We start from the raw sequence: 26,123 nt of genomic DNA, 5'->3' as shown, positions 1-26,123 counted from the left end.
TTTGGAGTCTGTAGGGTATAAACTTAGCACACCTATGGGGTCATATGTAACCCACAGCAGGTAGAATATACTAGTCAACTGTTTAAATGCAAGCAACTTATTGAGGTTAGCAATTTTTTCTTTCTTTACCTATGACATGTTCTTAGAATGCGTTGTCGTTACAAAGAAGTTTCTAAAACATAAGTCTGATCTACCTACCTTTTTAAGTCAATAGCTATTTTCCATTTCATTTACGTTCATTTTAATCAAACTGACTGACAGTATAGGAGAGAAAATACCATTTGGTTTTAAATAGATTGCACTGTCCCATTAAACTGTTAAATAGCTTAGAATCATAGCCCATCCCTTTCATATGGTTAAACAAATGTACAAAGACTGAGCATGTACTTTTTGTGGTACAATAAATGCAAGACAGAAGGGCTCAGTTATGAATGCAAGCACAAGTGCAAATCACTAAAATTGCATAGGTAAAGGCAATTATATGCAACTGCAAACAGACCCAGATTTTGGGCTTGGGCACCCATAGACAGCTGGATCCTAGCGCCCGGCACCCATGCGAGCATGTGCTGGAGCACTGGGGATTAGACGTACAGGTGTACACATCCCCAGTGGCTGGGGAGCATGCCACCCCCTAAAACTTGCCACCCTAGGCCTGGGCCTTTGTGGCCTTACCACAAATCCAGGCCCAACTGCAGTTCCTGTGGATGCAAGGGAACCCTGAAATGAAGACCTACCTTGAGACACCAGTAATTCCAGGGTTACCATCGTTAACTGCACCAACCAAATGCAAATGGAAGTAATACTGTTCATACACAAGAAAGAAAAATGTGCATCAGATTTCAGTTAATGGTGAGCAAATATTGAGCAACTCATCAGTTCCTCTGTCTCCATAGCTTGTGTCCATAGCTTGTCTCCATAGCTTGTCTCGACTGTAAGCCCTCTGTCTCCATAGCTTGTCATCTGACAGATGTCAGCCCTCCTCTCTGCTTGGTCCTATAGCTTGTAAGACCTCTTTACTCAAAATCTTACCCTAGGACAATAAATGGAGAAAAAACTGAGATTGGAGGTAGGAAAACAAGAGAGCTGGGAACTGATGGAGAATGTTTGGTGGTTGGGAAAAAAAGGATGATGAGTAGTGAGGATAGCACATATTAAATAGTTGGTATAAGAAATGAGAATTGCACATGCTGGACAAGGAGTTCCTAAATGACCAGTGCATAGTTTGGGCCTTTCAGTTAAAATCAACAAATTTGTTAGGTGAGCCCCAGCTCCATCCTTGAAAAATGGGTTCCATCTAAATTTTCATGCTGCAAAACTATTATAAAAGCAAAATGTATTAATCTGCTTAAGGCATTTCAGAATACTGAGAGATTCTCCCAAAAAATATTTTTTTAACCCTGCCTATTTGTTTTTTAACTATTATAATATATTTGTGGTAGCAGCAGCAGCACCAGCAGCAATGTGTTTACATAAAGAACGCATTAATACAGCATGTATGTAACAATGTGTTAAAACTAAGATATTTAACTGGAACTTTGTCATTAATTTACCAGTGCCTTGTTTGCTCCTAGTATCAGTTCAGTATGAATTCCTCTTATCAGTAGGGCATGTTCTAATTCTGAATCTTAATTAATTAAAAAATGATTTTTCAATGAATAAAAAGACAGTTAAAAAGGACATTTTTGTGCTATAAATAATATGAAGTGAAGGAAACTGGTGAACTGACTTAAGAACTTGGTTTTCTAATGGGAACTTCCTTATTTGATTGAGAGTTTATCACTTGAGGGCTTCATCTCAGCATTTTATTGTTTTCTAGATTCTAACTTCAGTTCCAATAAGAATTCCAATATTTTTGCTGGTACAAGATTCTCCCCAAAGATATCCTGTGATCAGTTGTTACAGCAACTCATTATTGCACTGGCATCTTTGAGTAATCTAAACCTTCTGCCTGACAATATAAATTGGCCTGGAGATGTTAAGATCACTGAATTATTTTCTCATCTTAACACCTGCTGGCTGTTCATATTTTTCCTTATTCGTTGATATTCATTGTTATCCTATACAAGAAAAAAACTGAATCAAGCAGAAAACTTCTATTATCTGTCAGAATTTTAGGGGGATGCTTATATCCTCCATGGCCACTAGAATGTACTTTACTGTAAAAGAGTGAATTACTATAAAGGCAAGATATAACTCAAGATATATGTTCGTTTTTTCAGTAGATCATAAAGCCATTTGCTTTGATAATAATAGAAATGACACAAACAAAAAAATCTAAACATTTTCTTAGGTTTTAAAGTAGCCTTTACTACTAAAGAGGTACTTTTTGTTTTGCCTTATGCCTGTTAATTAACACATTAATAAAAAAAAGTTTTTACCATCTTAATCTGAAATGACAAATAATATCCTTCAAAATTTCTCCATGTTTGCATATAAAATCACCCAACTAGTCAGAAATTAGTTCCTGGAGACCATTGACTTGCTTGACTTGCACTGCTTTTGTACAGTGCTATTAGGGATGTAAAATGGGGTATGTTTACTCTGAACCCCAGACTCAATCTGCACACGATTGCATCAGGTGAAAACTCACCCACTAGGCAACATGTTCTTTTACATAGGCAGTTAAAACTGAAATACCAGTCTGTCAATGCCATATTTTCTATGATCTTTGGCACTTCAGCATTATTTTGTGTCAAGTTGTGTGATTTGCAGAAAACTCCCACGGCATCGGAATGGGTCTTGAAGGACTGATTCCATGATGTAGGAATGTGCCCCTTTATGGTGCTGTTTCTTTAGGTGTCGGGGGTGGTCTACGTCGCTAGTGCAGAGAATGCGATTGTGCTCTCGGCACTAGAAGAATTTCCGGGTTGAAAAGTGGAAATTTGGCTCTTAGTTACCAGGAGAGCCAATTTTGCTGCCCCTGGCAAACAGGGGGGCACTGCCGTCTGAGGCGAGTGCCTAAATTCGCCTCATTGTTGGAGCTCCCATGCATAAATACAAATGAAGCCACAATTAACTTGATGTTTTTTATGCATTTCAAATTTCTCACAGGTCCAATATTAATAACACTAGCACATTGTGCGTGCAACATTTATCACTTACAAATGCTTAAACGCTTGTGATTATTTCGCAATTTCCTTTGCATTTTTGATGGCTTTACAATGCATTCAAAAAGTGGTAAAAGCACATCCTAAATGCATGAATTTTGTGCCTGCGTGTATGAAATCTAAGTACAAAGTCTTGGACTTTGCGTGTAATTAAGTTGATGTCACAATCTACAGCACCCACAACATGAAGTGCACACTCTTAGGTTTTCCAGTGCATGAGAAAGTACAGAGTGCTGATTTGGAAAGAGGGATTGGCAGGCTTTACTTTCACACTTACAGTAGACCCATTGAAGCAAAGCAGTCATATTGGATTATAAATCAAATTATTCCAAAGACAGTTCACTGAGGCAGAGGTTCTCATGTACCAGGAGGCTGAGGACCAAAACTGGCAGAAATGTTACAAATACAAACACATAACATAAAAGGAGTCACAACTGAAATAGTGTATATCAAAAGTTAAATAATAAAAAAAGTAGAATCAAAGGGGATTTCCACCCCGAAAAATCTAATTCTAAGCAACTTTCCAATTAAAAAAAAATGTAAATGGTTTTATCATTATTTATAAATGTAATTGCACTTAAAAAAACTTGCAGTATTTATATATCCATTTCTGTTCTCAGGTCGTGACTACATACCTACTATATTTACAAATGACTTAAAAAGCATTAACATTTTTGAATGAATGTGTAACCGAACATTTATTGAAAATGCTTTTTTGTTATTATGCAAAAAATACGTTTTGACAGAAGGACCCCTTTAATTGGCTAAAATTTCTGTAGTCTCTTTTGTCAAAGTACTGTAACTGAAAGATTCTTTAAAAAGAGAAAAACCTTTTGCATATGATTGTTCATATACCTAAGTAGGAGCAGCCATATTGTTCTCATTTAGAACAACAAATTACATGTCTTTTATATGTAATTTACATTGAATTGGAAGCTTTTCATGTCCAAGTTGGGGAAATAATATTTTAGAATAGAAATAGAATATTTTTACTGACTGACTACTTTTGAAACCATTACTCCTCAACTATTGCCCAGTGGTACATTCTTCAGTTTAGAGACAAATTTATTTATTGGTCCCTCCTATCCCTGTTTCTGTGAACCTACTAGCAATCAGACACACACTGACAACAGAAAATAGGTCTTGGTCTATTTTTTCTTTGTGGGGTTTTTTCATGGGTACAGGAATACACTAATGACTAAAAACAATTATATCTTGTTTCACATGCAATATACTATATCACTATAGGGACATTACCTACAACACTAGAAAAGGTTTCTATAATTGTATTGTGGCCACAATATATAATTAATATGTATGTTTAACTTGTCATAAGCAAACATTTGTCTCTCTTTACACTGTATGCCCTGTATGCCACATTTTAACAATTTGTGCTTCTTGTACAATGGAACAGTAAGAACTCACCGTACAGTATACAGTGAGTGTATGGTTACAAGGGTTTAAAAGGGAAAACGCGAAACAAGAGTGAGCAGAGTCTATCCTTAGCACTATAGCATAAGCTGAGAAACATGTTTTTCAAGCTTTTATTTTTATACAAATGAAGGTGCATATAATATAGATAACGAAAAGTTTCAATTCACATTCCCTGCAAATCACAGCTGCGATGTGTAAATCAAATTACAAATCATTTTAAACCTATTTACACTGAAATTCACACAGTGGTTTGCATGAAGTGGGCCCCAATAGCCATTTCGAATAAATCTGAATATAGTCACATGTTCAGTACCTAACTTGTTTCCTCCTTTTTAAAATGTATGTCCTCAATACAGAACCTAGAATTTCTGCCATTTTTTTAATATATATATATATCAGTTTATCACATCAATTCATGATGCATCAAAGCCAGCATTGCTTCATTAGAGGAAATGAATTGGATAATAGTATGATGAATGTCACTCAGTATATCAGTAGGCCATTAGCCCTAGAATTGATACACAAAAGTACAAATGTATCCCTTTCTCCAATAATAATTGGCAGTCTGAGCCTTGGATATTGAGATATAGTTTCTTGGTGAGGGGGGGGGGGTTGAGAATAGGCTGTCAACTAAATAATATAATTGCAATTGGACTGAGTGATACTCAAGCCCCATATAGGACCTTATTTTCACAAGGCTACATCTGTGACTAAAGCTTCACTACAAAAATGTCTGCGAATGTGCTAATAGGCCTTGTGAGAATGTTTTTATAACCACCCATCTGTCATTTTTTAACAGGCCTGATTGGCAAGCACTTGGAACAACTGACATCTGTTCATGCTTATTGATATGTAGATTTATGATAATGACTATGAACAATAAGACACATAATTACCTCAGGTGAATGATAGATATTCATGTGTCTACCCTTAAAAAAAAAGACACATCTTGAAACTAGTACAGAAATCAAAGGGCAAAACAACAAGTATATTTATGCACACAGATTTTTGGGTTTACAGAAAGCACTTTAACATGAACCATTTTGTCATTATGAAGTCACCCTATTTGCGAAAATATAAAATCTATTAGACTGTTCACACTAGTGGAGGTGAATCATGACCAGTTAGAGTGGTAATTGCGTCTATTGTGTTGTAAGGAAATTGCACTGCAGTTGCAATTCACATTTGTGTTGTGAAATAGGCATAGATATCAGCTACAACATAAAATTGCAGTCAAACTATATCTTAAGCTTTGGCAAACCAATCTGTTGCACTAACTAAAAAGATAGTCTGAATGAGTCTAAGGAGCTGATTTATTATTATAGACAGATCACCACCTGGCAAATGCAAGATGGCTGCTCAATTGTTATTCATTGTTACCATGCATGGAATAATTTCATGTTGTATACTAATCCCAAATACCTGTTGCTTGCTTTAAAGACAACAACCAATCTCTTCCCCTGCACCAGTTTCATACAGTACCCTGCATGACAAAGGTATTCTGGAGGAAAAATGCATCTGATCACTAAACGTTTTGACGCTGAAGGTTTCTTTTGTCTCTTACACAGGCATGAATGCTTTGCAATTACAGAATTTGGCTACTTTAGCAGCTGCAGCAGCCGCAGCCCAAACCTCAGCAACCACCACAAATGTAAACCCTCTCTCTACAACGGCTAGTGCACTGGGAGCCCTAACAAGTCCGGGTGAGGTGTATTTTCTGTCTTTTACACAGAACATTCCTTTTGGATGTTCACCGAAAACAATTGTGTGGCCATTGCATTATTATTTTAATAGCATGCTTTTGTTCTTCATAAACCCACTGATGTCAGCCTTTTTTTTTTTTTTTTTTTTTTTTGTTTGGTAGAATTGTATAACTGCCCATATCATAATCTTCCTATTCTGAGATGTCATTAACAATTCTATCATAGGCTTTTTGTTATTTTAGCATAGTTATGTTTTATTTCTTCACACAACTATAATTTTCCTTCTATTTTTTCATAAACATTTCTTTCTGCCTGCAATAGAGTTCCTTAACTTTTTTTTATCAGAGTTCAACAGTCAAGAATTGATGTCGAATGAATTATACATTTTCTATTGATTAATGCTATATACTGTAAAAATACCTATATCCTATTAAAGGAGATTATGGACACTGCTTTAAATAACATGAGGACCCATTTTTGGGTCCAAACCACAAGTTAAGCATCCTTGACCAAAGACATTACAAGAAATATTAAGATGATTTTGCATGCATGTTTTGCATGTTCCTATTATAATGAAATTATATCAAAATACAGTTTGACACCGCAAAGCAAAAGGTCAAAAGGCTTATATAGATTTTAAATTCATTAAATGTAGAATTCTTTTCATTTCTGGCACTAATAAATTGGCAGTGCATATGCACTTTTGGCAAAAGTGGTCCAACCATCACACATTATTTGCCAACACTTCTATTCAAAATTAATTATTAAAATATTTTTTGATTGCATATTAAACAAGGATCACTAATGACCTCTGGTTGCATTTGAGGCTATTGGCTGGCTGTATGCTTTCCTTTGTAATTTGAATCTGTCCATCTTTTGAGTCAACATACTGTATATGACCAAACTACTATTAGGTAGCTTGGTGGTCAGACATGCTAGTGATCAGCCTGTGTGTAGCTTAATCTTTTACAGGCAATAATGAGCCCTCAATATTACTGTTCCTGTAGTTGGTCACTGTACTTTGTGTTTCAGCTGCCTAGTTACACTGAATAGAATCTCAAATATGTTGCTAAAAATTGCTTCAGAATTGCTGAAGATTTTCGGCTGGAACAATTGTCTGTTATCTGCTGTTGTGATACACACATTGCGGTATGCATAATAGTATAGGGGCGTTATATTCCGAAAGGACTACTAACAGTTTTTTTTCTGTTTTAAATATATTTAATTCTGAGCACTTTAAGGGGCTGATTCACTAAGGGTCGAATATCGAGGGTTAATTAACCCTCGATATTCGACTGGGAATTGAAATCCTTCGACTTCGAATATCGAAGTCGAAGGATTTAGCGCAGATAGTTCGATCGTACGATCGAAGGATAATTCCTTCGATCGAACGATTAAATCCTTCGAATCGAACGATTCGAAGGATTTAAATCCAACGATCGAAGGAATATCCTTCGATCAAAAAAAGTTAGGCAAGCCTATGGGGACCTTCCCCATAGGCTAACATTGACTTCGGTAGCTTTTAGATGGCGAACTAGGGGGGTCAAAGTATTTTTTAAAGAGACAGTACTTAGACTATCGAATGGTCGAATAGTCAAACGATTTTTACTTCGAATCCTTCGATTCGAAGTCGTAGTCGAAGGTCGAAGTAGCCCATTCGATGGTCGAAGTAGCCCAAAAAAAAAATCGACGTTTTTATACTTCGAATCCTTCACTCGAAGTTAGTGAATCGGCCTCTAAATCTATAAATTAAAAACGGCTCTGCTTGATCTGCTTACAAGTAAATCAGAAGGTTTGCATCACTTTCCCATCTGCAGAAGAACGAGTGTATACATATTATTGTTTTATAGCAGAGCAGTTCCCACTGTATCATTGTTACAGGGAAGAAACAGGAATTTGACAGCACACAAGTTATTGCAGTAAATTACAGAAGAGTCTCAGCATTGAGACATTATTGCATGGTGAAGGCAGAGCACCAGTAAACCTAAATATTTTCAATAGTGTGCTAAAGTATGTATGTATGTAGTTTAGTGGAATAATATAAAGCCTATAGCTAAGCAAAAGATAAAAAGACAAAACCATTTGCAATAAACAGGATAAGGATAAATTGAAAATTAATTAAACAAGGAATTATATATAAAAATAAATAAATGCAGTACATTATAGAGTCCTGCTTCAATCCCATAATTAGGAACTGTAAATTGCATGTAAAATCTGTAGTTTGTAGTGTGACTATACTATACTATCTCCCCAACATGCTAAGGCTCTGCACCCAGAGGGAATAATAAAACTGCAAGTGCTTCATTTCAGATTGCTTTGTCACTTAGCTTAACCAGAGTTTAGCCAGTGCTGTGTTAAAGTGACTTTTTGGATGACAAAGCAATGTATCCTGAAGATGTAGCTTTACTGGAAATGCTATGTCACTTTGGCCTTTTCAGATACTGTTTGCACAGTATTTCAATGGGCGCAGATACCAAGCATAAAGCCAAAACTCTTTTTCTATTTAAAAAAACATTGCATCTTTATAGTGTTTCTATGACAATAAAAAGCTTGGTGTCAGTATCAAAAAACATTCCAATAGCTGATTCTAGCAGTCTTGACTATACCTTTGTTCCACTTTCTTTTGTATTATTTAAGAATCTGCAGTTTTCACATAGGTTCTTTGTAAAGAGCTTCTGCATTGAGTCAATTTATTTTACAGCTGAAGCAAACATTTATGTAAACGATGGCCATACATTCAATGGCTGTGAACATTTTCAATACCAAATGTCATTGTTTTGTGTTGTATTGCATGGGATTGGACAGTGTTTGCATTCAGTTAACAAGAATCTGCCACCCTCCTGATAGATAAAGAATAAAATAGATATCAGCTCTGGATTTGATTGTCAAATCTATTCATTCTATTATTTAAATTATTTGAACTAAAACGTTTATGCAAATATTTATGCAAATATTAGTAATATAACAACTGTAATGATTATTTATACAAAGGAAATCACCTGAGGGTATAGTTATCATAGCCAAAATATATTTAAATGTAGCAATTTGGAGTCAATATTCTTTTGAGTCTAACTAGGAAATATGTTGTGGGCTCCACAATACTAAACAATTATGTTTATAAGATTTATTTTATTTAATTCTGCACGGATTTTCAAACTCGGAAAACTGCATTTATGCACATACAGTAATATTTTTTTCTGTCTGTGTCAGATACTCTTCATGTTGCCAAAATATTTTTCTTGAATGTATAGAAGAGAAATACATGGTGCATTATAAAAATAAATTATACCTTTATAGGAGAATTTCACTTTTAAAGTAACTTGTAGTTTGATAAAGACAGTGCTATTCTGAGACACTTTGTCATTGGTTTTCATTTTTTATTTTTGTTGGTTGTTGAAATACTCAGCTTTTTGTTCTGCAGCTCTCCAGTTTGCAATCTGATCAACTACCTGGATGATAGGGTTCCATTTACCCTAGCAACCAAGCAGTGGTTTGAATAAGAGATTCGAAGATGAATAAGAGAGGCTTTGAATATAAAAAATGATTAACAGAAAGTAACAGTAACAATAAAATTGTAGCCTCACAGAGCAACAGTAACAGTAACCTCCATTTGAAAGTTGGAAAGAGGCAGAACAGGAAGGCAAATTGTTCATAAACTAGGAAAAATAAAAAATCAAGATCAGTTGTAAAGACTACAACATTCTAGACAAAATAACAATAATAATGCTCTGTGTAACATACATAAGTAAGCAGAAATACAGAATTAATATTGTAAGCTCTATATTCTCCATGTATACATAGTATGTTTTTATGCCAGTAGTATCAACTTATTGTTCAAGTATATTTCCTACTATTGTGACTTCCAGTTCCTATGTTATTCAGGTAGTTCACTAACTCTAAATACCGCTCAATTCTTTGACAATTCCTAGACAATTTAATACCTGAATGCTTTTCCATGGTTCTGGGGAAAGGCACAGTTTCTACTTTCCACTGATGTTGGCATTTAAATAGTAACACCAGCAATGGTTTTATGGTTTTGCCATAAGTTACAATTTTTACAGCACCAACAATCCATTCCAACTGTGCTACCCTATTCCAAGGGTGATTTAATAGGAGTATGGTTCCACTGTTATTCTTTAATTTGGGATGCACTGAATCAATATTTTTGGAATTCAGCCAAATCTCGAATCTTTCAGGAAGGATTTGGCATAATCCCAAATCGAATACCAACTGTAATTCCAATTGAGGAACTGAAAGGGGAAAGGAATTATATGTGTGTCAGCACCATGGGAACAATTTAGATCCATGATCTAAATCATGTGATCTAAAGTCTTGAGATTTTAAGTTTGAATTTAGTATGGCCAGGCTCTTCAATTGGAATCATAATGAATAAGGCTTAGATTCAGCCGCTTCCCAATCAAATCCAGGACTCTGTGTATCCCTAGTTTATTTACATTTAGGTTTGTAATCCTAAAAGATAATCAATGTATATCTAATTACACCTATTCCATATACACCTATACAGCCGAATTGTGTTTTGTTTTTTAACAAATGTCAGTGCACATTAAATCCCAAGATTCAATGGCTTCAGTGGAGAAGGGGAGAATTTACAGTAATAATAACAACTCTAGTCATAAACTATTTTAGGAACCTGTTAACACCCTTTCTCATATAAACAAGGGGTAATATCAGCAGTATAAATGTAATGTATATAGTATCACCTAGTTACAGAGCAGGTTTGTGATATGGTGTATTCTAATCAAGTGGTATTAATCAAGTGGTATTAAATATACCAACTGTAACTAGAAACATAAGCAGTGTATTTACACATGGCCAGCCAATATTATACAGTATAAAACATAGCAAAGATGCATCTCTAAAAAGCTACCTTCTAACATGTAAATTAGGTAACTGCTTCAGCATAAATTAAGAAAATAAAACCTTGATTGAGTAATTCATTGGGGTTTTTATTATCATTTTATTACATTAATATAAAGTATCTTGGCAGTGTTCCCTTGGTAACTTTGTTCTTATAACTTGAAAGGTGAGATTCTCTTTGAGCTAAAGAACTCCTAAGGCCATAAGCTGTTTCCTTTGTTTCATGGTAGGAAACATTAGAGTTGAGTATTTATAAACCGGTTTCAGATAAAGTAATTGTCCCCTTTAATTACTATAAACATGTAGAGAAGAAATATGACTACTGAGATACAGTGCGCAGTTAAGTATTTATAAACTGGTTTCAGATAAAGTAATTGTCCCCTTTAATTACTATAAACATGTAGAGAAGGGATATGACTACTGAGATACAGTGCTTACTATGAGTGTATGAAACACGATAGGGATAAATGTCATAAAAGTTGTAAAAGAAAGAAAACGTCAATGTAATATTTTATAAAACAAGTATTACATTGCAAACTTCAAATATACAGTCAATTTAGCATTTTTGCCACAAAAAAATAACTTATTCAGTAAGTTGATATACATACACTGCCCACTGGTGCAAGCGCAACAAAGTAAAAATTATTCACATTGTGCATAGTGTTCTTTCTTCACAACATATATGTGGGATAATGGCTTTCTAGGAAGTGATGGCTAGAATCTTGCATGTGATGCTCATGGTACACACAAGATTTTGCTAGCATATATATTAAAGTACACAGAGGAGTCCGGCTCTGACTGAAGGACACAGAGAGTTGTGATTAATGTGACAATTTCCTATTAGACCATTGTTGTAGTACCGGCTCTGTCCTTGGGCAACTTTGTTTCAACATTATTCACAAGTAACCTTGGAATTGGCATTGAAAGCAACATCCCAGTGTTTGCCAATGCCACAAAATTCTACTAAGTATTTAGGATATTTAAATTCTTCAGGGACATTAATAAAAAATGTCTACTCCTGAATTAATTGAGGGCTTGGCAGTAATTGACAGATGAAGTCCTGCATTGATAAATTAAAGGATATGCATAGGAGAATGATAAAGATGCCTGCATGCTATGCATTAAAATGGACTGGTCGCATTAAATGCTTGCAGTGGATAAAATGTTATGTGACCATATTCCATGTCAGCATTCTCCCATTATCCTGAAAGGTCCAAAAACCAAGGTCCTGTGGGATCTGCAACCCACTTCCATATCCAGCAAAATATGCTGCACATCCTGCACCAAAGAATAATATGGATTTATACAGATATATACAATATATATATATATATATATATATATATATATATATATATATATATATATATATATATATCTTAGTAAATGGACCCGCACTCCTTCATTTTGGTGAAATAAATCAATGTGCTTTATTCACAAATTCATCTCCAACGTTTTGGTCCTCTCTGGGACCTTTTTCAAGGATTCCCAGAGAGGACCGAAACGTTGGAGATGAATTTGTGAATAAAACACATTGATTTATTTCACCAAAATGAAGGAGTGCGGGTCCATTTACTAAGATGTATTATGAAGCTTTGACCAACGCACCACCCTCTACATTCTAAATCCGGAAAGAGTACGCTCACTATACTGACATTATATATATATATATATATATATATATATATATATATATATATATATATATAGTAGGAGTCACTGTTTTGGAAGCCCAAAATATATTATTATACAGGAAAAAGTTGAGATGACCTATCCTTATTCACAGTTTTAACTTTAAGAAATATGAATATCTAGTTAGTTTAGTTTCATTCCATAAAAAAATGTATTAAAGCTGTATGCAAATCTCTATGCTTGGGACATCAGTCTTTAAGGTGGACTGTTTATTGTCACAATTTACCCCAAGAATGTAAGATGTAAGACTCCAGCACTCCAGGCAATGCTACAGTGGTGCTATCAAGAAGAACTGCAATAGTGAAACATTATTCATTAAAGCAGACAATATCCGAGGCATGATAGAGCCAGTGTCACATTTGCACAAGAGAATAAAATTCAGTTTTTAGCTAAATATTGGTTATTTTTTATTACTTACCTATAAGAGACGATTTATTGACAGTAATAACTAAATCAGTCTGAAAACTTTAGTTAAAAGTATTTACTGTAAGTGTTAAAATTCTAATAGGATCAAACAGGGATTCATAAAGGATGTTGCTTTTATTTGAACAGTAGCTATTATTGCATAGCTTTCACACTAACCTGCATAAAGGACAATATTTTTGTGATGGTCCTGGAGTGATCTAAAAATAGCTTACTTTTCAAGGCACTAGGCTAATGTTGATTTTTTTTTCTTTTCATACAATAAAGAGCATTGCTAGTTCAAGAAATGTGCAAATCGGAAAGAGTACAGGTTTATTGCGTAAATATTTATTATGTATAAACTATTTTGCTGTGCTGACACAAATCCATTTTCACATTCAAAGTGGTTCGACACATTTTAATGATACAGAAATGTAAACCTGCAGCAGATTCATGTTATCCAATGTGCACATTTTTAATGAGAAAGAATCACAAAGGAGTAGAAGCAGTAGTGCACAATCGTGAATGCTAACTCAAGCTACATATAATGCCTGTTTACTTTGTACTCTCAACCAGAATTAAGCAGTGAGAGTTTTTTCATTATTCTACTAAATCTGCAAGTTGCCATTCAAGTAGAGTATAACAAATGTGCAACCAAGGAGGCTTTTCTTTTAATGGCACACTTTGTTATTATTTTACCTGTTTGCTCTAAGGTTTGCCATCCTTTGCTTACCAGAGTACAAATATGGTTTCCCTTATCAGGAAAACCTTTATCCAGGAAGCTCAAAATTACAAGAAGACCAACTCCCATGGATTCCATCTTAAGCAAATAATTTGAATAACTTGAATGTTTTTAATATATTTAAGGTATGGTGATCCAAATGACTGAAAGATCCTGAATTCAGGAAACCCCAGGTCCCAAGCATTCTGAATACAGGTACAATGCCTGTAATAAAGTATTCAGTAGTTCAGTAGTTTCCATTCCTACATATAAATATACTGTTTCCAGAATGAGTCAGTTACACTTAAAAATATGTGTAATTCAGTGCGGTTTCAGGGCAAAATTACATTACCTTTAAAGGAGAACTAAACCCTAAAAATGAATATGGCTAAAACTGGCATATTTTATATACTCGACTTATTGCACCAGCCTAAAGTTTCAGCTTCTCAATAACATCAATGATCCAGGACTTCAAACAGAGGTCACCATGCTCAGTGGGCTCTGAGCAGCTGTCGAGAAGCTAAGCTTTGGGGTTGTCCCAAAGCATCAAGCAGAAAATGAGGTTGGCCTGTAATATAAGCTGATGCTACAGGGCTGATTATTAAATTCTGATGAGATTTGCACTGGTTTCTGCATTTCTATTCTATGTGTACTGTATACTGTATATTATCCCTAAGCAGCACAAAACATGTGCAGTGAATCAGCAGAAAAGAAGATGGGGAGCTACTGGGGCATCTTTGGGGGCACAGATCTTCCCTGCTAAAGGGCTGTGGTTGCATTGGCTGGTACAGAAGCCCAAAACATAATGCACAATATTTCTAGCTACTTCTTTAGTTAAGCTTTAGTTCTCCTTTAAACATTATAGTATTTTTTTTTGATTGCACACACAAGACTAATATCAATGGCAACTATCGAATCAAAAAGTTTAAGCAAAACCAATTAATTTTAACATAAGTTAAATCTGAACTTTAGCTATGGCAGAAATAACCCAACACCATAAAATGTGGTTCTCATAATTAAATAGGATCCTAAAATGGGTTAAGAAGTCATAATGACAGTTGGGTTTGCTACACCACAGAGAAGAATCTTCCCTCAATATATTATACAATGTTGTTAAAATTTGTAATGGAAAAACAGTCTCATTCTGATATTAAATATAAAAGGCCTTCCTGGAATCTTAAACAAATCTATAGATCACTTGATCTATAGATCAGAACTGTATAATGATATTCAATAGAGAGCATCTTCCTCTTTAGAAAACTGAGGTCAAACATGCAATTTTCCAGTCCAGGCACCTGATACATCAATTACAATTATAACAATATTTTATGCAAATGATAAAATAATAAAGTTGTTACTGTGACAAAACACCATTGAATCTTATAATAAACATTTTTTAATATGTTTCTGTAAGTTGCACCTAACTATATAATTTAACATATAAATAGTGGAGTGAAGTTTTTTAAAAAAAAATGTGTGTTTTGGAAACTTAATGGGCCTAGGTTTTTGTTTGCATTATGGAACCTTCATTACAAAGTTACTACACAACACTAGGGTCAGAATGCAAATTAACCTAGAAGTATGATTTTAGACTGTGGAAGAAAAGCAGAGTAGCCAGAGAATCACATGTTGGACCTCTCTAGGCAGACATTCTAAATTACACTTGTTCTCTCTTTAATGGCTGTCATTTATTTTGATAAGGCATCTAAATAACTATAAATAACTCTTATGGTATTGGGGTTATTTGGTATAAAAGTTGATGCCTATAACTTGTGCAAGTCCAGTTCAGTTACATGATTTTCTTTAGTTGGCCTGCAGACCAGAAAAGTTTTTCTGTATTTTATTGTAATTATTAGTTCAGTCACAGTTGCCACACATTTTTTTCTGATTCTCACAAGAAAAGTTGTCAAATGTAAGTCCAAATCTTGCACCAATCTTATGCTAGTCGCATCTACCTCCTCATTAACATGTATTTTAGACATTGTAAAAATGCTTTTTTTCTTCTCTTCTTGCTTTAGCTCCTAAATCATCTACTTCATTACGTCCCCTGCAGCAAGAAATCCTAAAAAGACACATTAAAATGAGGAGGTGGGATTAACTCAAAATAATTAGACCTCATGGGATAAGAAACACTTGGCAATTGTTATGCCGCTGGGTTGTGATTACCTAATAATGATGATGCTTCTGTCATCATTTAATGAATCTATTTCATTGTACATGTATTTAGAGTAAGCCATTGCTTAGACCAAGTACATTTCCATACACTCAAACCCATTCATTTGCGATGTTATGCTAAACTACTGAGCATGTTGCATTTAAGGAAATGTCTTTCCTTTAATAAACAATGCAGATAAATTCGGATTTTTTCAAAGTTATTCCAGATCAAAAACCTTAAAAAAAACATTATAAATCTATAATAAAACAGTAATGTATAAATCAGTATTTATTCATTTTATAAATTAATAATGTTATTTGGGTTTAAATAGTTTGTCAGCTACGTAGATCTAATAGAGGATATTTACTGTACTATCCAAGTAGTATTAAGAGTCAGAACTGCCACTCTTCATGCATAATAGCACACCAACAATATAATAACAATGTCTATGATTGTGCCAAGTAGCTGGCACATCTAGAGCTGTCCTGTTCTAATACTGAGGAGATCTCTCTACACTTAGAATGTATAATGCATTCACATCTGCATTGTGGAAATGCTGATTCACTGGAAGTCTGCCTGTATAGGACTTGATCTTCAATAAGACTATAGTCACTATTACAGAACTTTATGCCATAAAAATACAGATATTGAACTCACACTCGGTTCTCCTCAGCTCTCTCAAAACTCTTTGCATGAGCAACAACCCACTTCCTCCTTCCTGAGTGCTCACCGCCCAGCCTCCCCCCTTTTTCCAGGTTGCTACTCATTAATTAAAGCACCTTTATTGGTTTCCCCAGCCTGATTAAACACAGTCTCTGTTATTCTCCTTATCTGCTGTGTCTCACAGAGCATTCTGGCAGAGATATACCTACCCTCAATGGTTTTCCCACTCACTGTGCCACAAAGTGAAGTCATACCCAGTAACAAAACTAGTCGAGGACTGGCCTGGGTTTGGGACGTGCAGCCAAGCCCCCCACCTCTCCGTAAGGTATTTTCAATGCGGCTTCAGTGGTGCGCAACTACCTGTTCCCCCGGTAGTCCCGCCACTGGTATTATGTAACTGTGGAGTTCTCCTGTGGTGAGCTATAGTCAAGTTTTCTTTCACCCTTTATATATATGCACGTATAAATAAGAAAAAAATATGAAAGAACAGAATATGTGATTTATAGACATAGCACCAGCAAGGTACGCAGCACTTTGCATTAACTTATAACAAACTAGGGTTACAGAATAAGAATGGTATCAAAGGGCCATGCTAATAAGATCTTACAATCTAAAGGTGTTAGGGAACATTTGAAATATAAGAAGGATGAAATCAGTAGGTGGTTTCTGATCAAGCAACAGGCATTGCATATGCCTCTCAATACAGGTGGGTCTTTAGGGATCATTTGGAAAGATAGCTTGTGCCAGGGAATTCCAGAGACAGGCAGAAACTTGAGAGAAGTCTTGCATTTTTTAGATCAGAGCTGAGAAATGGGAAAAGGTTGCTAAGGGCCTTGAATGCGAGTATTGGTAATTTGAATTAGATTAGAGAGGAGATTAGGAGCCAGTAGATGGAATTGCATAGTGGAGAGGTTAATGTGGCTTGATGAGAACAGATTGGAGTTGTGATGGACTCTAAAGGCCAGATTTATCAACGTGAGATTAGAGTTTACCACAGCAAAATACACCTACTAACTATTCATTCCTATGGGATATTTAGAAGTGTATCAATGAGTGAAAGTCAGAGTTCACCATTTGATAAATATGTTTCTAAAACTTCCATAGAAAGTGGGTGAGTTTTTCTGTGGTAAACTCTGTCACATTTTGATAAATCTGCCACCGTGCTATCATTTTCTAACTTGTAGTAGAATGATCAGAAGCAAAGACTGGTTGATTTGTATGGATAACAGCACTGATTCAATATAGCAGCTATTGTACGTTAATAAATCAGACACTTTCTGCTATAACTGCCTTTGAAAGTGCTTTATTAGAGTGCATTTGTGAGGTCTCAGGACTAGTACTTCATATTGATATTCAATTTTGTTTCTGCGGTTATCTTAAACGTTTATTTTTTAAATGTTCTTGAACACACTAATCTGAACTGACCATACTATATCAAACAAATGCCGATTTTAACAATAACTGAAAAGGATTAGGTTAAAAAGAGCTGAATTATATTTCATTACCATTTACTGTTACCATTTCACTTCTTTCTATGTTACTTGAGATAATATTTTCCTCTTGGTATCTGAAATAAAAGCCCTTGGGCAATGCTTTTAACAGTACTCATTCCCATTAACCTATTTTGTTCTAATGATACCTTTGCTAGCTTTTCCTTTTCCTTTTCAATTTCATCTTGTTCTTTTTTCATATCTGCAGTTTCGAATATTTTGCCCTTGTTCTTTTCCCTTTCTGTCTGGAACACACATCTTCTAATTTTTTTCCTTTTTTTACCTTTGCATTAATTGTTAATATGTCAGATTTGTTTCAAGAGGCTGCAATTAAATTTTTATTGATTTAGGGAATGTTTACTGCAGGATGTAAGTAAACACAACTTAGACAGTATTCTCCAGATTTTTTTTAGACAGTATTCTTTAGATTTTTGATGCCAATGACTGTACTTGCTCACCCTTGTCCACCTAGGTTTTAGGTGCAAAGTAGGAAATGGATATGAGGAACACTAAGTTTCTGTGCAACTCACACAAAAAAAGTTACTTTAAATGATAATTGTACTTACTCACAGAAGAAAGCTTTACATTTCAGTACTTTCTTTTTAGTGATATGTTTTTTGAGAAGATCTAAAACGATATATTCATTATAAGATAAAATGTAGTGGTTTTCCTCCCACTGATCTAGTTCCTGTTGTCACCTCCGAGGATCTACAAGTTAGCAGAGCATATCTTATTTAGTAGTATTTTAGTTTGCAGCCTATACCTTATTTTGCGCTATGGTAGATGAAAGTTGATAATAATAGATGGTAAAAAATATTTTTTTAATGGAGCTTCTAGTTAATGTTAAATATTTACATTATTTAATAGCACTTAATGTCTGCTAAGTTGTATCTTAGGAATGTCATGATAAGTCTCCAAACAAAAGCAGATATTCAGTCCAGCTACATAGTGCACATTGTCATTGTCTAATTTACTAAGCTGGAGTGAAGGATTCGAATGAAAAAAACTTCGAATTTGGAAGTTTTTTTGGGGGGTACTTCGACTACGAATAGGCTACTACGACCTTTGACTACGACATCGACTTCGATTCGAATGTTTAGAACTAAAAATCATTTGACTATTCGACCATTCGATAGTCGAAGTACTGTCTCTTTAAAAAAAACTTCGACTACCTACTTCGCCACTTTAAACCTACCAAGCTTCAATGTTAGCCTATGGGGACCTTCCTCATAAGGTTTCTAAGCTTTTTTTGATCGAAGGAAAAACGTTCGATCGATGGAATAAAATCCTTCAAAACGTTCGATTGAAGTTTTTGCGGTAAATCCTTCGACTTCAATATTCGAAGTCGAAGGATTTTACTTCGAGGTTCAAATATTGAGGGTTAATTAACTCTCGATATTCGACCCTTAGTAAATGTGCCCCCAAATGTGCAAAACAGTAAATTTGTCTCTTTACAATATTACATGCATTATATACTATGGTGTTGGTGGTTTTTATTCTTACCCTCTTCCCCTTTTTATTTACTGCATGAAAAGTGCCTGTTTATTTTATGGGGGTACTGTTGGTTAATGGAAGTGTTGTGCTGTGAATGGCCAGGGGCTCTGGGAGGTTGGATCTCCAAGTGCTGCTATCCAATCACAATGCAGCATTTTCACTAGGCTCAAAATTTGCCCGTAAGCATAACATTTCATGTTCAATTAACATATTGTATCTATTCTGTAGACTAACAATATGTAGACAATACCTAAACCATATGGTTGAGTTCAGATAGAAATGTACTAATCGCTATCTGTCTGGCCTGTCTTTAATTACCTGAAGGTCTCATGATTAAACAATGATGCCACAAAACAGATTGCAAAAGTCATTGCATTATTACAAAGTCATTAAATTGTTTTTCATTCCCATTACAATGACCAATGTATGTCCAGGGATGTCAGCAGAGAAGAATTACTGGCCACAAACATTGACCATCTGTTTTAATGATGTGTACATGAAGCAGACTTTAGTTTTAGCCATATTATTCAACTCACCCTCTATCATCCCATTCTCCCTGCTACCTGCATTTTAGCAGGATATCTAGGCGAATAAATACAGTAATTATTGTGTCAGCAAGTTTCAGCATTAGTAACTCTTAATGTTGCCTTTTGTATCAGTGTAATACATGAATGTTAAATAAAAGACCAAGCAAAATCAATAGCAGTGCACATTCTAAGGATGGCAGAGATGATAAATAACATTGATTTAGTTGTCACATTATAATCTTGGTCCACATGAAAATAAAACATCTGAGAAACAAATATTTCATTATGGTTTTATTACACTGGAAACATTAATGGATACTCTGATTAAACCGCTATGAATAAACACAGAGATCCTTAGTGGCCACAGTTTATAGACAACATGAGCAAAGCCAACTGTGGTTTTATTGAAATATGTTATGAGTCTAAGCTATTCGTAGTAGGCAAATTTCAATATGGTTATTTATGCTTTAGCTGGTATCTTGGGAGCTCTGGAAGAAATGCAATTTATAAGTTGTGCATTTATCCAATGGGAGTTTGTGACTGGGACAAGAAAAACAATAAATATCAAATAAAGGCCCACTAAGATAAGCTGTTACTGCATTGTCATTAAGGTTTAGAGCTGCAGAGCTCAGAAGTTCCTAAATATGCTGACATATGTAAAGTATATAAAAGGCAGAGGCATGGCATCTGTGTCATTGTGGGCAATAATGTGTGAGTGTCAGGAGAATAGTCCCTTGCTCTGTGTATTCATTTCATTGTTAGCAGGTTTATTTTACCCATGAAAAATGATGATCAGACTGCCATTTTGGCAGTCTACAATCAAAGAAGTTAATGGCATTAGCAATGCCATGAAGCAAGCTTACTGGGCAAAATTATTAACTATAGAATACATTGCAGCTATAGATAACATTATTCCAAAATAATTTACTCTCAGTAATGCAGTAATGATGCATTATTAAAGGGAGATGCCCAGGACAACGTTTTGGGGAGGTGTAATTTCTGCCTAAAAAAATAGGACTACATCCTGGTTTCCTTTTAAAGCAGACACTTAAGAATTCCTAAAGTTGGATTCAGTAGATAATTAGGAATTGTTTGTTTGAATTGGACTGTGTAAAGGTGGCCATACACGGATAGATCTGCTCGTTTGGCGATGTCGCCAAATGAGCGGATCTCCCTCCGATATGCCCACCTTGAGGTGGGCAATATCGGGCTGATCCGATCGTGGGCCCTAGGGCCCAACGATCGGATCCTTCACGTTCGCAAACGGGCGGTCGGATCGCGGGACCGCATCAACGAACAGATGCGGCCGCGATCCGACGGGATTTTTAACCCCATCCGATCGAGATCTGGCCGACTTTCGGCCAGATCTAGATCGGGGAAGCCCGTCGGGGGCCCCCATACACGGGCCAATAAGCTGCCGACTCGGTCTGTCGGCAGCTTTTATCGGCCCGTGTATGGCCACCTTAAGACGTGTCATTTCCATATTCAGAACTTCTTAGTTCTCACTACCTACATAACAGATTCTATACATGGAGTGATGTTTATGAGCAAGGCCTCGCTGTTGACTATGATTAACATATATGGCCTTGGTGTAAAAAGAGAACTTTCCATTAAGTTATTTTTCAGCCGACTATGGGAAATTTAGTGGATTTATAGATACACTGTAAATATAAAAGAAAAATATTTGTGGGAAATAAAGGAAATGAACTGGGATTAAGGTGAAAATTCTACTTTCTTTGTCCTTGGAAGACTGGGGGAAGAACTATTAATACATTTCTTTTACAATGCTTGAAGGGCAAGGAAAGGATAAGAACTTGGAAGATGAAACAAGTGTTTGGCTCTCGCTTCATATTCTCTGTGAATAGTACCTCTGGCTTTATGTTGTCAGAAGGGAGCCCTGCTTTATTATGATATTACATTTTTTTTCTGCTGTGCAAGCGCTTCTCTTTCAGAGATTCTCATTTCAGTTTGTTCAGATGTTTTCTGGGTTTGATTCTATGTACAGTATGCTTTGTACAATGAATCCTGGGCTGGATTACAAATACTTCTGGCAGTACATGGCTTTACACATCTGCTGCCTGAAAAATTGGGAAAATATTGTTTTAGTTTAGAGCCTATGAGCATAAAATACCAATACAATACAGAAACTGGAAGCCATGTGTGATACTTCAAGTCTCTTGATTACATTAATGTCATATAATTCAATTTATCTTTTCGTGAATTTACTCATCCGTCCCTAAAATGCATTGAATTTAATTTGTCTTTATACATCAGCAATACATAACAAATAAACCACCTGTAACAAGCATGCTTATATAGCACAATGTGTTAGCACAGCATGCCTGTTTGCAATAATATTTTATTAACTCATGTAAATTAACCTTTCATTACTTGGTCTTTTTTTTAGTGGCCGCATCAACTGCTAACTCTTCAGCTGGAGCTGCCATGAATTCTTTGACATCTCTGGGCACGTTACAGGGTCTGGCTGGAGCAACCGTTGGACTGAATAATATTAATGCACTAGCAGGTACCGTAAACAGTGAGTATTTAGTGCTGTGGTGGATAGCATTATCCAACAATATTCAGAAGACAAAAGAGCAGGGAAGTCAAATCTAGGTACTGTTGTTGTTCAGCTGTTCCCAGATGAGGGTTACCTGCAGCCATATTTAATAAGGGACATCTTAAAGGAATACCAACACAGTTTGCTCTGCAGTACAAGCCGAAGGAACTAATATGCTGTGGATTTTTTTAAACCGGGCTACAACATACTGCTAGTTGACTCACAAAGGAAAAAAAAGTGGACAGCAACCTTACAGTAATCCAAAATGACCCAGGATACTGAGTTGTGTGCATGGCAATTTTTGTGTTCATAATCCCTTTTTCACAGCTACAGATCACCTTATGTCTAGGACATTTCAAAATTGTGTTGTATTCCTTTTAAAGGAACAGTTCAGTGTGAAAATAAAAACTGTGGAAATAGATAGGCTGTGCAAAATAAAAAATGTTTCTAATATAGTTAGTTAGCCAAAAGTGTAATATATAAAGGCTGGAGTGAACAGATGTCTAATAAAACAGCCAGAATCCAACTTCCTGCTTTTCAGCTCTATATAACTCTGAGTTAGTCAGCGACTTGAAGGAGGGCCACATGGTACATTTCTGTTTAGTGAGTTTGCAATTGATCCTCAGCATTCAGCTCAGATTCAAAAGCAACAGATATGACCCATGTGGCCCCCCCTCGAGTCTCTGATTGGTTACTGCCTGGTAGCCAGGGTAACCAGTCAGTGTAAACCAAGAGAGCTGAAAAGCAGGAAGTAGTGTTCAGACTATATGTTATACATCAAATCATTCCAGCCTTTATACATTACATTTTTGGCTAACTAACTATATTAGAAGCATTTTTTTATTTTGCACAGCCTATCTATTTACCCAGTTTTTATTTTTACACTGAGCAATTCCTTTAAGAAGAGATTTGTGTATGTTTGCAGGGAAATCTGTGAAGCCCATTCTCTGACATGTATCATATCTGTCCCTTATTAAATATTGCTATTGGCAACATCAGCAACCCTACTGAGAATATCCATTTGTATTAGTTAGTTAGTTAGTTAGTTAGTTAGTTAGTTAGTTAGTCAACGAGTCTAGCTAAGAGAACATATATAGGCCTGTTTATAGAAAGCAGTGTCAATAACCAACATATTGCATTTACATATGGTTAACCTGTTTACAACAATTCCAACTATTTTTATTGAATATGCAAAATATAGATTGTCATAATAAAGACACTCCCAGTCCAGAGCAGAATAATATTAACTGCTATCTTTAATTTCTTAAAGGCATAATGAAATGTAGTACAAAGTAAATAGTCATAGTAAATCAAAATAATTGTGTTTCCTAAACATTTATGAAGGAAAATTACAAATCTCAACTAAAAGACATGACCAATTCAGCACAAATCACAAGCAAAGCATGTAACAAAGTAAGGAGCCTTCTGTAATCAAAGGGAAAAGAAAGATGGCACATTTAACCATTTACAACATTATTAATGCTAAAAATACAACACAATGAAGCTTATCCAGGTCATGAACATTCATTATATTCCATTTCAGATATTGCCGCTAACGTAGCATTAAGCTCTTTGCTAGACATGTAATTCTAAAACAGTTCAAAAACCAATGTTCTCATATTAAAGCTGACTGAACTAAAGTGGCCACGTAAACATTTTATATATTTGCATATCATTTGTTTTCTCACTCACAGGGCTTTATGAAGGTGCAAAATCAAAAATTGATGTTTATTTCGACGTTTCGGCTATTCACTTAAGCCGTCATCAGGAAGTGACGGCTTAACTGTATATAGAAAGGTGCTATGGTCTAACACTACAGGATAGATTAAACTGCATTGGTGCATTTATCCCATTATTTATTTACGATTTGACTCCTTTACCATGATTTTCACATTTTGCCTTAAGTACATATTTTAATTGAATCATAAGCTGGCTGTAATAAAGATATTGCAACTGATATCTATATTATTCTGTAACTTAAAATATATTCATATGTCAATGTTTGTATTAAAACCATTACAACAGTTATGGTTAAGTAACAAAATAAGACTACATCTCCAAACTTAATTTTCCTTAACTTGGGTTCAATGGTGCAGTATAGTTCCTGTTCAGATAAAAGTAATTTAAGAATTATTACAATTTTGCTTATGCCAAACTATTTCAACAATTAAAAAACTAGACAATTTATGACTGTAGCTCTATGGGTCAGATCAAATAACTCAAACATCAGACCAGATATGACTATGTTAACTGACTATAAATCTGATTCTGCAAAATAAGTTATGTCCAGTCAGAAATATGGGAAGGGTTAGTTTGATTGACATATTCATACTAATGTCATATAAGTTTAGTTCATAGTTTTTAGTTAAGATTTGTAGACCAAATGTCAATTAAAAAAATAATGATTTTTATATGCAAATCTCAATAACAGGCAGTGAATATTAGAGATTGCAATGTAATGTGTCAAGATAAATTTGCTGTATTATGCTTTTACATTGCATGCTTTTTTACAGGACATGTAGAAATGTTGTAGGTGTAACCAATCTGCATTGCATGCCAGTAATTTATAGTACAACGTTGTTCTAAAGTGCTAATTAATTGTGCTCTTGATTCAGTTTCCACATGTTTCAGTGGTTTGCATGCAGTGCAGTCATTTTTGGTGTATTATAATTGGTCTATTATGTTAGAAAGCACTAATAAACAAGTGCAATTTTCTTTCTCCATTGTTGGGTTTTTTGTAAAGTTGCTCAAATGCTCTCAGGTATGGCGGCTTTGAATGGAGGACTTGGTGCCACAGGCTTGACGAATGGTACAGCTGGTACAATGGATGCCCTCACCCAGGCCTACTCAGGAATTCAACAGTACGCAGCGGCGGCACTGCCTACATTATACAGTCAGAGTTTGTTACAACAGCAGAGTGCTGCAGGCAGCCAGAAAGAAGGTAAGAATTTATAGAGAATGCTCAGTATCTTGTCTATCTTTTCCTGTACTGAGAAAAAGAATGTAACATTGGGAGTTTTTTATTTGCATAAAAACACCTTGAGCATGCAGAGCAGCCAGCATCATGTGCAAATGGCAAACTCACAGCCCAAAAATCAAGATCAATTTTTTTTTCTGGATCAAGAAAAGACCACTGTCATATACAGTAGCCTCTGTTCAGTAATACAAATGTTTACTTTGTCTTATACCAGTTCCTTGCATAATATCTCCTCGCTGGGTTTTTGAATGTAGCATAGAACCTACTGTGTAATCCAGGATTGCCAGCAGCTCAGGTTATTTTACATTCTGCCCTGACTG

General features: G+C 35.3%; 1 protein-coding gene across 23 annotated transcripts in view; it reads left to right on the top strand.

Annotated features, from left to right (window-relative positions):
• Positions 1-26,123, top strand: part of celf2.L (CUGBP, Elav-like family member 2 L homeolog) — a 271,162-nt gene that overhangs the window by 232,964 nt on the left and 12,075 nt on the right. For 10 of the 23 annotated variants that reach the window (XM_041584869.1, XM_041584872.1, XM_041584868.1 and 7 more), the window contains 3 exon segments: positions 6,110-6,244; positions 22,674-22,805; positions 25,570-25,767. In XM_041584869.1, coding sequence (XP_041440803.1) covers positions 6,110-6,244; positions 22,674-22,805; positions 25,570-25,767 — 465 coding nt within the window. 23 annotated transcript variants of the gene reach the window in all.

This window comes from Xenopus laevis, chromosome 3L, assembly GCF_017654675.1.
Source record: "Xenopus laevis strain J_2021 chromosome 3L, Xenopus_laevis_v10.1, whole genome shotgun sequence".
Classification (NCBI taxonomy): Eukaryota; Metazoa; Chordata; class Amphibia; order Anura; family Pipidae; genus Xenopus; species Xenopus laevis.
Note: the sequence above shows the minus strand (reverse complement) of the source record. Positions and strands in the feature narration are given on the sequence as shown.